This window comes from Meles meles, chromosome 17 (genome assembly GCF_922984935.1).
Source record: "Meles meles chromosome 17, mMelMel3.1 paternal haplotype, whole genome shotgun sequence".
In the NCBI taxonomy this organism is placed as follows: domain Eukaryota; kingdom Metazoa; phylum Chordata; class Mammalia; order Carnivora; family Mustelidae; genus Meles; species Meles meles.
The window spans coordinates 30,397,249-30,411,528 of NC_060082.1; the positions used below are offsets into that span (position 1 = coordinate 30,397,249).

Below are 14,280 nucleotides of genomic sequence, written 5' to 3' on the forward strand. Positions count from 1 at the left end.
AACTACGATAAACTTCTGAAGGGCTCATGCAGCCAGATGTAGAGTCGCTGTTTTGGAACGCGGCAAAAAAAAAAAAAAAAAAAAAATAGCCAGCAGAGTTTGCTTTTTTTGTTGTCAGCAAACAAGAGCTGGTAAAACAAACAAGACTTCCATACTCCCAGCTCCCGGACTGAAGCGGAGTCATTAAGCTAAACCGCTGCCCCCTCCCTCGACTAACTCTGCAATATCCGCGCAGAAGATGGGCTTGGGCTAACTTTGGATGTCTTCAGTTCTGCCTGCAGTTCTGAAGCTGTCCCAATTACAGCCGGCTCCAAGGGTCCGGACGGGCTTTTGGGGGTGCCCACATGCATTCTAACGCCGCCAAGACAAGCTTTTCCGGGGTCATCTTCTCTTTCTGTAGTTGACTTTGCTAGGCAGGGCGTTTTTCCTCCACACAAGAGCACTGATTAAAGTTCCCACCGATTCAATGACCGAGAACCTGCTCCGGTTTCCAGTGAGGCATTCCATTTCTGAGAATGATCATACTATTCTTAAGTATCTTTACCCTGAAGCTGTGCCCCCTCCTCGGGTTGCCATAGAGCTCGAAGCCTCTCTTTTCTTAATTAGAAGCTGCCAATTAGGCATTGCTTGGAAAACCTCCGCCCCGCATTGTTTAAGAACCATAAACTTTTATGCCTGGCCCTGGGGTGGGGGGCTGTGGCCCGCGCGCTGCCCCACAGCCCAGCGGCCGCGAGAGCCCAGACCCGAAGCTCCAGCGCCCGCGAGGAGGTGGGCGACTGAAGCCCGCAGGGCGAGCCCGGGGGTGGCGTGGCCGCGGGAGCCGGAGCGCCGCGCAGCGCCTCCTTACCTTGCATGTTTTCCGGCATCTGCCCCTGTTCCCCATGCGATCGAGCCAGTCCCAGGGCTTCCGTCTCCACTTTGGGCAGCATGACAGGGCGGCCGCGGACGGGGATAGGGGGTCCGTGTCCGTCCGGAAGCCCAGCACCTGGACACGGGCAGCACAGATTCAACTCCGGCGGGAAAAAGGGAGGGGCGACTGGGGTGCTTGCTCACCCACGCGCTCGCAGGAGCGCGCCTCCTCCTCCTCCCGGGGCCGCGGGTCAGGACCCCTGAGCCCCGTCCAGTCTCTCAACTCCCGAGCCGCCCCCAATTCGCTGGGAGGAGATGGCGGGCTAGAGATGCGGTGAAGACTGCGCCCCGGCGCCTTGGTTCGGCTCGGCGAGGGCGGAGGCGGCGGCGGTGGCGAGGGCGCAGCTGCCCGGGGCGCGGATCCGTGTGCGGCCGAGCTCCGGGAGGGCAGCGGAGGCGGCGGCGGAGCCGCTGCTGCTGCCGCCGCGGCGCTGCCGCTGCAGCCGCTGCTCCCGGACGGCTCGGGCGACTTCTACCCCTCCCTCCACCCGCCCTCTGGCTCAGGATCGCCAGGGGTCGGTCTCTCTCTCTCTCTCGCCTCACTTCTCCTCTCCGCCCCTTCCCCAGTCTCTGCTTCCCTCGCGCTCACTATCACAAGTGCGGAGTTGTGAAGTTCCAACCTCCCTCTCCTGCCTCGTTTACTCCTCTCGCGTGTCCGAGAGCGGTCCTTCCAGACCCGAGGGTGACGGTACTGGCCAGGAAAGGGGGAAGACGGGGAGGAGAGGGGAGGTAAGTAAGACGGGGGTAAGGGGGAGGCTGGGATGAGAGGTGATGACAGTGAATGGGAACGCGGGTTCCGGAATCTGTCGGACACCAACCGCCAGCCAATGAGGATGAGGCGCATGCTCCAGTCCCCTGGCCTGCCCCAACCACCCCACCCCGCCTTAACCCCCTCCCACCCCACCCTGACCTGGGGCGGGGGATGTGAATGCTGACGGGTCCTCCAGCTAGTGAGAGGCGACCTCTGTCTGAGCGCTGCGGCGGAGGACGCGAGGCTAGGGCGGCGATTTATTTCTGCGAGCAGGGGGAAGCCAGAAGGGACGCGGGAGTGCGTGGGTGTGTGTGGGTGTGCATGGGTGTGCATGCGTGTCTCCGCGCGTGTGTCGGGTCAGGGGCTGGATGGGGGAGGGGGGTTAAACACCCATTTAAACAATCCGAAGGAGAAAAGAGATGTTGAATTCAATTGACGCTCTTCTCCAAAGAGCTGGCCTGCTCTCAAGGGGCTCCAGGCTTCATTTAACCCCTCGGCATTCAGCCCGAAAAGGTCCCATGGTGGGCCCGGGGAGTGCGGGACTGGCCGAGCGTCCCAGCCCACCCAAGGGACAGCCATAACGCCGCAAGTGCACTCACTTGCGGGAAATCTGAGAAACAGCGATCACTGTTTCCCCTCTCTACCAGTTCCTTCACTCAGTTATAAACACCCCACCCCCTCCAGCCCAAGACTATATTGGTGGCAGCCTTCCTAAATTTTAGTGAGCTGCGTCTGCAAGTAGAATGCAAAGAGGGGACTAGGCTTTCCTCTTTCATTCTGGTGTCTCTGGTGGGACAATCCGCATGAGGCCGGGAGGCCCAGCACTTCAATATAAAGTTTTAAAGAACCATCTGTTAATGTAAGCTCTTCGGCCACCAGCCCAGCCACATCTTCAAAGTTTTCAGATCTCATCCCAACAAGATGAAAAACATTTTTTTCCAGCCTCATGACTGCATATGAAATGCCTCATATTCAGTGTCTGCTGTGAGACTGGGTAATTATCAGAGTCCACCCACAAGGGGGTGAATTTGAATCTCAAAAGATCTGAATTTATTCTATTTGAATGGCATGGAGAGCACACATTTAAACCACCCAGTCCAGTATTTGATGAATTGAAAAACACTCCAATCACTGCCATGATTAATTTACACTTTTATATGAAATGGGTTGTTCATCACCTACCCATGTCTGGTAATTCAGAGGCTGCTGGCTCTCTAAACTGTTTTTTTGTCATTCTATTCTTCAATATATATTCAGAATCTAAGTTATTTAAATCTCAGTTTTCTAGCATCATCAAATTTCATAGAAATGTTTGAATTTGAGGGGGGAGGGACTGTCCATTAGTTTGGAAAGTGCAGTGGGTTGTGGTTGCCCAAATTAGTGACCCTAAAGATGCTCAGATTTCGGGACACCTGGGTAGCTCAGATGGTTAGGTTAATCAGTTAATCATATCCCTTCAGCTCAGGATCATGATCCCAGCATCCTGGGATTGAGTCCCGTATTGGGCACCTTGCTTGGGCTGGGAGCCTGCATCTCCCTCTGTCAAATAAATAAGTAAAACCTTAAAAAAAATGCTCAGATTTCTGTGATAGTATCATGTAACACTGTCAATCCATTTTCAATACTACTAGTTGTTTTAAATACCATTGTGAATAAGTGCATGCATATATACACATATATGTGTATGTATATACATATATGTGTGTATATAGATATATATTTACGTAGTTCAGAAAAGGAATTAAATCTCAAATCAGTCTTGCAGTGTTCTGTGGATTCAGATGAACTTAGAAAATCAGTTTATTATGAAGTGTTAATTTAGGAGTGTCCTTCCACTACAATCAAAGGGCTTGTGGGGGCACTACTGTGGCACCTTTACAAACACCAGACTGGCTGCTATGGAGAACTCCAGACTCTTGGTCCTCAGAGGGAGCTTCCAGCTCCAGCTCCAGAGGGAAAGTTCTCTGGTTGGTAGAGCTTTAGGAAGAGGTTCAGAGAATTGAAAGAAGTAGAGAGAGGGTCTGACAGATCATATACTTTATAGCACAGAGAAATCCTTGCTCCTTGCCTGGACCTGAGGCAGAGCCTGATGTGGCCAAGGCAAACTTTGTGATCACATTCATAACCCAGCTGCAACCCCAAACGGACTTGTTTACACCACACTAGCATCTTTTCAGTCCAAGCCAGTCTGCCTTCACCTCACACAACCTAAACCAGTAGTGGTGGTGACAGAGGGCCCGCAGACCTTCATGTATCTCCTCCCCAAACCAGAGGAGGTGGTGAGGGGAAAACAGGAGCTGGAGACCAGGTTTCAAAAAAACACCCTTAAAAAAAAAAAAAAAAAAAAGAACGAACCATGGTTGTATCACTTAGAAAGGCCCCAGGCGTTTTGCCCTGCTTTCAGCTCCTGTCCAGGCTGGCCGCAGGGAATGGAGGGGCACTGCAAACACAGGAGGTCTCAAGCAGAGAGAAAACATGCTCCAGGGAGAGAGGAGTGCCCCGGGGTCAACCCTATCCCAGATGCCTCCGGGACTCCGAGACCCCTACCAGCTGCGGACAAGGTGGGAAATCTTCCACTGGAATTGGTTCCATTCAGAGACCAGAAGACAGACTCACCTTTCCCCCTTTTTCTCCTCAAGGAGTTTAGGGGGAGCAGCGGGAGTTCCCAACCCTGGAGCAGTCGCAGAGGGAGGGGCGGCGGCACTAAGGTTTTCTACGCGCTACACTCTTTTGCGCCCCGTAAGGCATCCATTCCCCAACCTATGTGTTCCCATCCTTCCGAATGTTCCGGTTCCTTGATCCTTCAATTCTGCCGGGCCAGGGCCCTCCTTGGATCCAACAACCCGCTTGCCCAGTGACCTGGGATAGGCCTGGGCGTCTCCCAGTACACCGGATCCGAAAAGAGAGCTGGGGAGGAGGAGCCTGAGCCACCCACGGCTACTCGGGTCGGTTACCTGAGGATGGTCCCAGGTTGCAGAGGCAGCAGTGAGGAAGGAAAGATAAGTGGACGCGGAAGGGGGAGGCAACTGAGACGGGAGTAGGGAAACGACCTGTGTGGTCTAAACGTTCATGCCCGTGGTCGTCTGACAGATACACGGATCGTCCTGGAATGATAAATCCCCCGCGCAGGCGGGCAGAAGCATCCCATCCTCCGCCAGGGACATCTTAACCTATTGCCACTCCGCCTCTTAGGGGATGCACACTTAGGAATCCACCCCGTCTGCGGGAAACTTAACTAGCGGCAAAGACCACAGACCACAAGTCGGGAGGCGGAGGGAGGCTGTTCAGGCTTTAGCTACCGTGCTCATTCTCAATTTCTTCCCTGCATTCCTCTGCCAACTTCTGGCAAACTTCTCTCCCCTTTCCCCTCTCTTCCCCTACGCCTCCACCTTCTTTCGGCTGAGACTGGTCTCCAGGGCTCGTCCTTCCCGGTTCTGACTTTGTCTTAAAGCATTGATTGACGGTTGCAATTATAAAGGATGATGGCTCGGGGAGGCTCCCGCAGCCTTGATGAGCCCGAGGAGCGCAGTCCTGGCATATTTTATCCAGGCTCAGCGTTACGGGGCCGTGCGCCCCACTCACCCGGCGGGCTGCAGCTGAGGAGGTCTCGCACTCCCCACCCGCGAGTAACTGCCTCCCTCTCCTCCCCCCGCCTCCGCTTCTCCGCTGCTCCGCGCCGCATTTCAGAGAGCGCGCCGGGAACAGCCTGCCCTTGACCTGACCTGAGAATTGGCCAGCCCCGCGCGCTTAACGCATGCAGGCTGCAAAGGGAGTGAAAATGTCAAGATTTTTAGAACTGGTTCAAGTTTCCTGGGCTCGGAAAACACAGGTCCCCAAGTAGAAGACCTACCCCTCCCGCGCGCCTGGGTGGGAGAAGCCTTACCCGACCCACCCCACCTCTCAAGAAACTTGCAAATCTACATTCTTGGAAACAATTTCTAACGCCTCCTCTATTTCTACTCTTTCGTGTTTTTTAAGAAAACAGAATCTTTACTTTTCTCGTAGCACGTGTCTAGTTCCCAGCCTCAGAAGAAACCTAGATTTTTTTTTTCCCGGCAAGTCTCCACCAAGTGGCCGCGATAGCCCGAGGGGAGAGGGAAGCAAGTTTATCAGCCCAGGCTCTGCCTAATTTTTCAGCCCCTCCCACTCAAAAAGCCCATCAGAAGCCCCTTTTCCCTTTCTCTGAAAATTAAGTTTAGCAAGAAGTCCAGAGTTCCGCTCCCGAGCTTGAGGGGCTGGGCTATACGCCCCACCTCCATGCTCCCCCAGCCGGCTTCCAGACCACTTTGTTTCAAGATGAGAAGGGTTAAATTTCAGTACAGACATACGAACTACCAAGGAGCACCGTATTGGCCGAAGCTTTGAAAAAATAAACTTGAATAGGTGAGAAGTCGTGCCTCATTTAAAAAAAAAAAAAAATCCCCGTTACTTGTGTAAATAACTACTTAAGACATCATCTACCACAGCCTGTAGAGCAGGAGGGAAAACTGCTATCAACTTAGACAGTCTACCCCGGAAGGTCCTGTTTGTCGGGGTAGCCACACGTGGGGGCTGATACACGATCACTACGAGTATCTTCAGAGATCACGGCCCCGCCTTTACTGAGGAGGAAAATACAGGATGAAGTAATTATCCAGGTAATCCAGGCTCCTCCAGTCCCTCCCCCAACAGCCTCCCACCCTGGCCCTAAGGAAAGGTGAGGTTTTCCGAGAGTTTGGCCTGGATTATCGGAATCTGCATCTCTGTAAAAAGACTTCTCAGCAGAACTTTCTGGATTCATTTTCTTTGGAGACTGCTGCCCCAACCCAGGGGTCCAGGCGCGTCCCGCCTCCGCAGAGCCGGTGCCCTCCTCGAAGTGGGCGGAGAGATCCGGTCTTGAGAAAGGAGCGGGCTGGGGAAATAATCTTGGGTAGGTGGTCCAATCTAATCTATCTCTTCCTCTGTGATTGAAATGGAGATGTGAGTCGGCTCCAACTCCAAACTCGGAACCACCCCTGCCCATCCTCGGGACAAACCAGAGCAGGGAGTGACGTTCTCGAGGACGATCGTGGCGCCAGCAGGCCACCAAGAGCTTAGTGGAACCAGCTGAGCGCTTGAGTTGCAATTCCACTCCCCGTATCCCCTCCCCCCTCCTCAACCCAGACTAGAGCTAAATCCTCGGCACTAGAATACTCTGGGCTGCCATTCACGAGAATCCGGCCAGACTGGAAGTGTCCTGAGGGAAGAGGGGTTCCGCGCCGCCTCTCTTCGAATCCCTCGGTTCTTGGAGCGCCGGGATGGGTGGGTGCGAGGCTCTTGTCTTAGGGCCCCCGCACGAGGGGTTTCTGTTCTTAAGATCAAAGAGTGCCGGGCCGCGCAGAGCTGTGTGTGTCAGCCGATTTGGGCCCCTTTGGGACAGAAAAGAAAGTGGGCCAGCGGGCCTTGGCGATGATACCGTCACCCTCCGGCTTGCGGCGCGAAAGTATGGGGAAGTGTTAGGGTCTGGGAGGTTACGCAGTTCGCTAGTTTGGCAGGGTGTTGACTCTTCCTCCGACCTAAAAACAACTACGATTAAGAGGTGGTGGCCAGAAAGCGCAACAGGCGTGGAGCGAATTTTTTGCTTTTCCCCCAAGGTTTCCTTTCTGGAAACTAGGGAGATGCTTCAGGGACCTGGTGGAGGGTTCGGACCGATTTTCTTTTCAATCCAATGTAGACCGTTGGTGGAACAGGTGGAGCTTGATGGGGCTGAGGCTGGCGACGTCCAGATCACGAGGAAGGAATCAGCATTTACTGTCAAAATGTCAGCGCTGGGCGTCGGACCAGCATCTCACTGGAAACACACCAGGGTTTGTCAACAGGACTTTTTAAAAAGGGGTGCCTGTGCTTAAACTATCTCATTCTCTGTCTCTTCCCTTATAAGACAACAGATGTTTGTTCCTCAAGGTAAAAAGGGTCCTTTTCTCTCTAAACTCCATCACTCAGGGGCTCCTGGGTGGCTCAGCCGGTTAAGCCTCTGCTTTGACTGGGATCAAGCCCCATGTGAGGCTCCCTGCTCAGTGGGGAGCCTGCTTCTCCCTCTCCTCTGCCAGCTGCTCCCCTTGCTTGTGCTCTCTCTTTCTGTCAAACAAAATCTTTAAAAAAATAAATTCAGCCACTCATTTTGGGTGATTTCTCTGCCCTCCTTATACCCACCAACCCCACATAACAAACGGATGCTCTGAATCTTCTCTCAATTCTTGTCAGTAGTCCTGCCAGTTGCCAGCATACACCCCACAACTGCAAACGAAAACTCCCTCCAAACTCCAGAGATCCTTTCAAGGAAACCAGAGCAGAAGACCCCAAGTGCTTTCCTACCCGTTTTGCTCTGCCTCCAAGGCTCCTGGGTGCTGTCCCCACCCGGCCCCCTATACCTCTCCCCATCCCATCCTTCTGAATTCTACTGGGATCTAAATCTGATTCCATTGTGGAATGAAAAGGAAGATGAAGAGCCATTTACAAATGTCTTCTTAATCCCAAAATGCCTTTCGGAAGAATGTCTGAGTAGATAAACAATTTTTTTTTTTTAGATTTTTATTTATTTGTCAGAGAGAGAGAGAGAGAGAGAGCACAGGCAGAGAGAGAAGCAGGCTCCCCGCCGAGCACGGAGCCCGATGTGGGACTCATCCCAGGGCGCTGGGATCATGACCTGAGCCGAAGGCAGCTGCCCAACCAACTGAGCCACCCAGGTGTCCCTCAACATTGTTTTTAATCATAATTCCTTTATATCAACAAAGGCAAATAATCACTACTTTAAGGAAAGATCAAGGATTTCAGAATCACAGAACAGGGGTTCTGTTTACAGTTCACTCTTCTCACAAGGGGAGTGATCTTGGAAGAATCACTTGACCTTTCTGATTCAATTTTGTCATTAGTAAAATAGGGTTAACAAAGTCAACTTTAGAGTTGCTTGAGATAGTACTAGAAAAGCAATACATCACACTGTTAGTATCAGTTAATATCAGTTCTCCTTTGTATCTCTTTTCCCATAACTGCACCCACACTCAACTTTCTGTAAAGAAAATAACTAGGAAGGAATCACTAACCATTCTAGAACCACTAAGAATAAGATCCTTCCAGTGGGAGGGACTTGCTAACTTGACTATCTCACAGTGCTTGACATAGTCCTCAGGGAGTTAATTATACCCCCAGCTAAAAACTGCTCACCAAAATGCTCATGTTCATCTGTGTTCAGATTATTTGGAGTTTAAAAGTTAAGTGTGTCTTTTGTTACTTATTACACAAAAACACCTATCAGAGCTTCCCAAAAGACTAAAAAGAGGCAGCCTTGTCTGGTCAAGTTCAGTCCACATGGTTCTTCCAGGCTAAACTCTCAGGTTCACACTGGTCATATTTCAGGTCTTCCCCGGGGGTTTCCCCAGACCTCAAGGCCCCCACACTCCTAAAGTTCCTTAAGGCGAACAGTATTTCTCAGGGAAATTTTTGTTCCAATAAGGTGAAGAGTGAGGAAGTGCAACTCCAAAAAAATAGCTTTATCCTGAGGTAGGTTCTAGTCTTGGGGAACAAGATGTCTGACTCTTGCCTTTCATAAAATCTCTCTAGTTGTGCTTGGGGGAAGCTGGGCCTCCAGGTGGGAGTCTGTCCCAGAGCCCTTCTCTAGCTCATCCCAAGTTCAAGGCTGAATCTAAGATAACTCAATAAATTGTGTCTGGGTGGAGGCATTAAGTAAAGGGGAAAAAAAAAAAAACCACAAAAAAACACTACGAAGCCTCTGTTCTCCCTTCCTCCATAAATCTCTCCCAGTTTATTAAAGGAGGCATTAGAGAAATCCTCTAGCTCCAGTCAGAACTTGTAGATCAAGACCAGTAAAGAAAGTCTGAGAAGGACTCACTCTTCTGGAGTTGGGCTGAGGCAAACTGGAGTTGGGCTAAGCTCCAGCTTAGCTTCCTGGAGGGATCTGACTGCCTAAGCCCAGCAGCCAAGAATCAGAATATGGATTTGGGTGACTGGCATTCGAAACTGCACTGCCAATAAAGCTGGCCAGAGTTTAGGGTGAAGTAAGGGGCTATCTCATTTTCCACTGCATTATGTCTACTTTCAGAAATCCTTATGGGCACAGAGCTTACTGGAGGTTATTGCTGGAATAAAATCAGACTCCAAGAGTGCTAAGGAGACTAGATAACAAACTATATATAGTGTCTCAAGAATGTTTGCATTGTATATTATGTACCCTAACTATGCAGACATAACTTCCTGTGGGTAATAAACATAACTTCCGATGGGTAATAGACAATGATATATCGAATGTGTATAATGTATTCCATAAATGCACTTAAAGAATTACATAAATTTCATAGAAATCAAAGCACATTGCAGAAGAGTCAATGAATACCTGTTATAGGACATGCTTCCCACCACACACATCTGGCTATTTTTAGATACAGACAAAAACTTAATTCTTTCTTTTTCTATTTCTCTTTCTCTCTTACGTTACTACTGTATATCATCAGTAGAATTGCCTCATTTGGGAGAAACAAAACAAAACAAAACAAAAAACCCAAGCCAGAAACCAAGAATTAGGACAGCGTCCCAGAGCTAGTTAACTTTAAGGGAGCAATCTGGTTATAACCCCAAGTCTGCTGCTCTTACACTGCACTGTGTGATTATCTTGTAGGTAGGCAGAAGGAACAATGTCATCTTATTTCCTCTTTTCTATGTGAGTACAGACATTTATACACAATTTTCAGGTAACCCTATTGTGCATAGAAGAAAAATGTCATATCCACCTAGGACCCATAGGAACAGCTTTCGAAATAAAGAGGTACATTTCTTAGTACAACATAACTGAATTAATGTGAAGTTGGAAACCCTGACCCATCTCTACACGTCTTGGCCTCAGTTTTGTGAACCACTCCCCATCCCTATCCTAACTTGCAATTTTCCCCCTCAAAGCCACACCAGGACCTAACACTCTCCACTCCACCTTTGGGTTCTCTCAGTGGGCATGCCCTGGGCAGTCAGAATCCAATCCAAGAGGAAACTCACCTTCAGGGTTAGGGTCAGCCCTAACTGTTCAGCCTGAAGGCTCACAATGTCCTCCTTTCCTCTGTCAGCCCTTTGGGTGACTTGTCTAGCCAAGAACCCCCCAGGAATGACTCTCCAGGCTCCTTGGAGGCTACCCCATGAACAGATGGAACTCTCAGTGCCAGGAGTGGCCTCTGGGTGCCTAAGATGTTGCAAATACGGACATCTCCCAGCCACCTGGCAATACCAGGGAATGGAGTTAGGAGAGTGCAAGGGCTAGGAAAGGGCAGGAGGCCTCACACGAGATCCGGAAAGGTTTCTTTTACCGGAAAATTGACTGGAATTTTGTCATCCCAGAATCTGACGCCCGGAAGTGCCTGGAGAGGTTTAGGGTGTTGGGGTTGACTCGCCGAGCGCTTCCTTCCGTACTCTTTTTTTTTTTTTTTTTTTTTTTTTTTAAGGCTCAGTCTTTAGCAGTCCCTCCCGGGCTAGACAGACGTTCCGCAGGTTCTCTCTCTCTGGAACCTGACTGATCCCAGACCTGAGGGTGTTAGATCTCCATTCATGCTCAGGATGGAACCAACCCCCCTCGCCCCACCATGGGTAAAACGTAGCAGAGAGAAATGCAAAGGTGTCTCCTTCTACCACTTTACCCTCTTTAATTCACCCCCAGGGGTCTCAGGGACGCCGTGGCGGCGATGGGGGGTGGGGGCGGGGTGTGTGCGCCTGGGACCCCACGCCCTCTTAATTCACAACCTCCCAGTCCCCGCTGCGCGCGACCCGAGGTGAGGCGGGAGCGCGGGCTGCTGCCGCGCGCGCGCCGCCCCGGTCCCCGGCTGAGCGCGCTCTCGCCGCGAGCCCAGGGGACGACCAGCAGTTCGCTGCCTGGAAGGACTCCTGAGCGCGCCGCCGCGGTTTTGCCAGGGGAAAAAGATTAGAAATCGTTTGTGTTTCTCTTTCACCTTCTTTCCTGTGCTCATATTTTTATCTGCAGAGCAATTGATTCTCTGTTGCACTCTGATTGCCTTCCTCATGTTTTCTTTTCCTAAGTACAGATTTTGGGGGTGGGGGGGGTGAGGTCACCATTTCCTCAATTGATATACCAGAGGGTGTAGTTGGCCCAATAAAACAGCAATCACTGCCCTCAGTGGAGTCAGCTGGTTATCTAGGGAGAAAGAGGAAAAGCCCAAGCCTTGATTTTCCTTCTAGTTCCAGCGAAGCTAGAACTCAGAGCTCATGACACGCCTCTGCAAATTCTCAAGGAAATTCCAGTTGGAAAGCCTAAGAAAGTGCTTACAAGGAAAGGCACAGGTCCTTCAAATACTAGGGAAAGGAAAAAAATGACTGCCAACAGACTAATAATTACAGACCACTGGAAATCACTTCCCTTTAGTCCTTTACTTTTAGGAATAACTACATGTATTCTTGCTGTAACACTAACATTTTTTTAAAATTTTATTTTTATTTTTATTTATTTATTTGACAGAGAGAGAGATCACAAGTAGGCAGAGAAACAGACAGACAGATGGGGAAGCAGGCTTCCTGCCAAGCAGAGAGCCGGAGGTGGGGCTTGATCCCAGGACCCTGGGATCTGGACCTGAGCTGAAGGCAGAGGCTTAACCCACTGAGCCACCCAGGCGCCCCAACACTAACATTTTTTGTTCTTTTTAGAAGTGAAAATTAGCTTTATTTACTCCTGTTTATAAAAATAAGCCATGCTCAGTATTTTGGAAAACAGACTGTAACCCTTAAATTGTAATCCTTAACTAGCGATGGAGTGTGTCTGTGTTTGTGTGTGTGTGTGTACACACACACACACACATACATACATATATTTATTAAATATATTAGTATATACTATTATATATGTAATATATATATTAAACCCAAAATATATGGGTTTTTTGCATGGCTTTTATTCATCAGAGAAACAAAAGAGACTCTATAGTATCTGCAATGAATGAGAGACACCATCCTGTGGTGTGACTTACAAATATTTGAAAGCTATTTGTTAAAGTTTGATCAATGATGACTTGTATGATTAACTTGTTTCAAGCTGGTCAAATTTTAGTTTATTATATCTGATTAGAAATTATCAGAAAATATTAGTGATAAAATATATACATTATACATTTTTTATTCTGTTTTAGACTAAGGCATGGGCATCCGAAAATAGTGGATAACAATAATACTGAAATATCCATTTGCTTTTTTTTAACTTCAAGAAAGATAAATGTGTGATACATACATGGGCTTCTGTGCTTTTAACAGACAATAGGAGAAGCAATGACTTACAATGCAAAAGACATCAATGAGATTAAATTACGTGACTTAATCTACTAGCAGAATAATAAATGGATGATAAACAGAGCAACTCCTACTTACCAAGAGGCGTAAGTCCGTGCTTTAGAGAATCTTGTAAATTTCCAGTATCCGAATTAGAAGACATTCTCAGTAAAATTATAGGTGGTCCTTTGGTTTAAAGCAGAAATCATTGAGCACAAGAAAAAGTACAGCTTGTCAAATTTTGTGGCCCTTGGGTGTACACCTCAGACTACAGTAATCCTCAGTGAAAGTTAAAAAAATAGCAAAAAAAAAAAAATCCAAGAATGCAGAAAGTTACAAGTTAAGTCTTTCCCTGAACTCTGTACTTTTTCCAGCATTAGTGCCTGCTGTAAACCGTGTATCCAGTTACATGATGGTTTCTAATCAGAAGAATGGAAACTTTTGATAGGTTTAGACAGATCACATGACTCTATGCAAGTTGATAAGAGGACCCAGTTATAAAGTGACAGCAAAAGAGATAAGAACTCCTGGCAGATAATGGCAAAGAAATGATTAACTCAGAAGTGGAGAGGTGCTATGCAGCACAGAGAGTGGAAAGTTGTAAAACTGAGGGGTCAGAAGATCATACTTAGTGGGTAAAACTGCAAACCAACTTAAATCTACTATAACTAAACTTAGGCTTGTGACATGCCCCCTTGATGTCATCACCTCTTTGCATAGAGGAGAACAGACGTAGCTCTTCTGACCTCTGTGAACATATTTTAGATGATAACATTAGCACACATTAATTCTTTAAATGATGACGGGAGATTTGATTGACACTTTAAAATACTATGGTAGCATTTCCAAGCTTCTGGTCATTTATTTATTCATGTGTTGTCAACCAACTCCTTAATCATGCCTATTCATTAGCTGCAAAGTTAATCTTAACTTGTTTGTTCGTTAGTTGGTTAAAAGGGCACCCTATCTCTCTACCCTCAATAGAGGAAAACTTATGCTTTGAGGTTAGTGCTGGCAAAATGATGAATGTATAATACATTTTCCATAATTTTAAGTTACTATTCTTCGCTTGAATCCATGGGAAAAATCTGGAATACTCTTCACCGTGAAAGAACCATTACTAAAATGACCCAACAGTAGTTTTAGGTTCTTTTTAAGTATCTCTGTTGTTCTTTAAAGTAATAAACTATGGATTCTTACAATAAGGCATATCTTTTCCCATGTTGTGAGTTAGTTGTTTGTTTTGATTTCTGTAATGGAGCAAACTTTTTTCCCCCCTTGAGATTCTATTCAGAAAACTCGAAATGTTTATGTACAGCATTTACCCATCAAAA

The 14,280-nt window shown here is 48.4% G+C and overlaps 1 protein-coding gene across 2 annotated transcripts in view; it reads right to left on the reverse strand.

Moving 5' to 3' along the window:
* The window catches only part of NR5A2 (nuclear receptor subfamily 5 group A member 2), a 137,212-nt gene extending 123,895 nt beyond the window's left edge, over positions 1–13,317 (reverse strand). Inside the window, exons 1-2 of one of the 2 annotated variants that reach the window (XM_045983057.1) lie at positions 13,046–13,317; positions 848–985 (exon numbers count right to left, since the gene is read on the reverse strand). In XM_045983057.1, coding sequence (XP_045839013.1) covers positions 848–985; positions 13,046–13,109 — 202 coding nt within the window. In that variant the 5' untranslated portion in view covers positions 13,110–13,317. The remainder of the gene's footprint in view (positions 1–847; positions 986–13,045) is intronic. The other variant, XM_045983058.1, reaches the window with a different exon arrangement.
* Between the last annotated feature and the right edge of the window lie 963 nt (positions 13,318–14,280).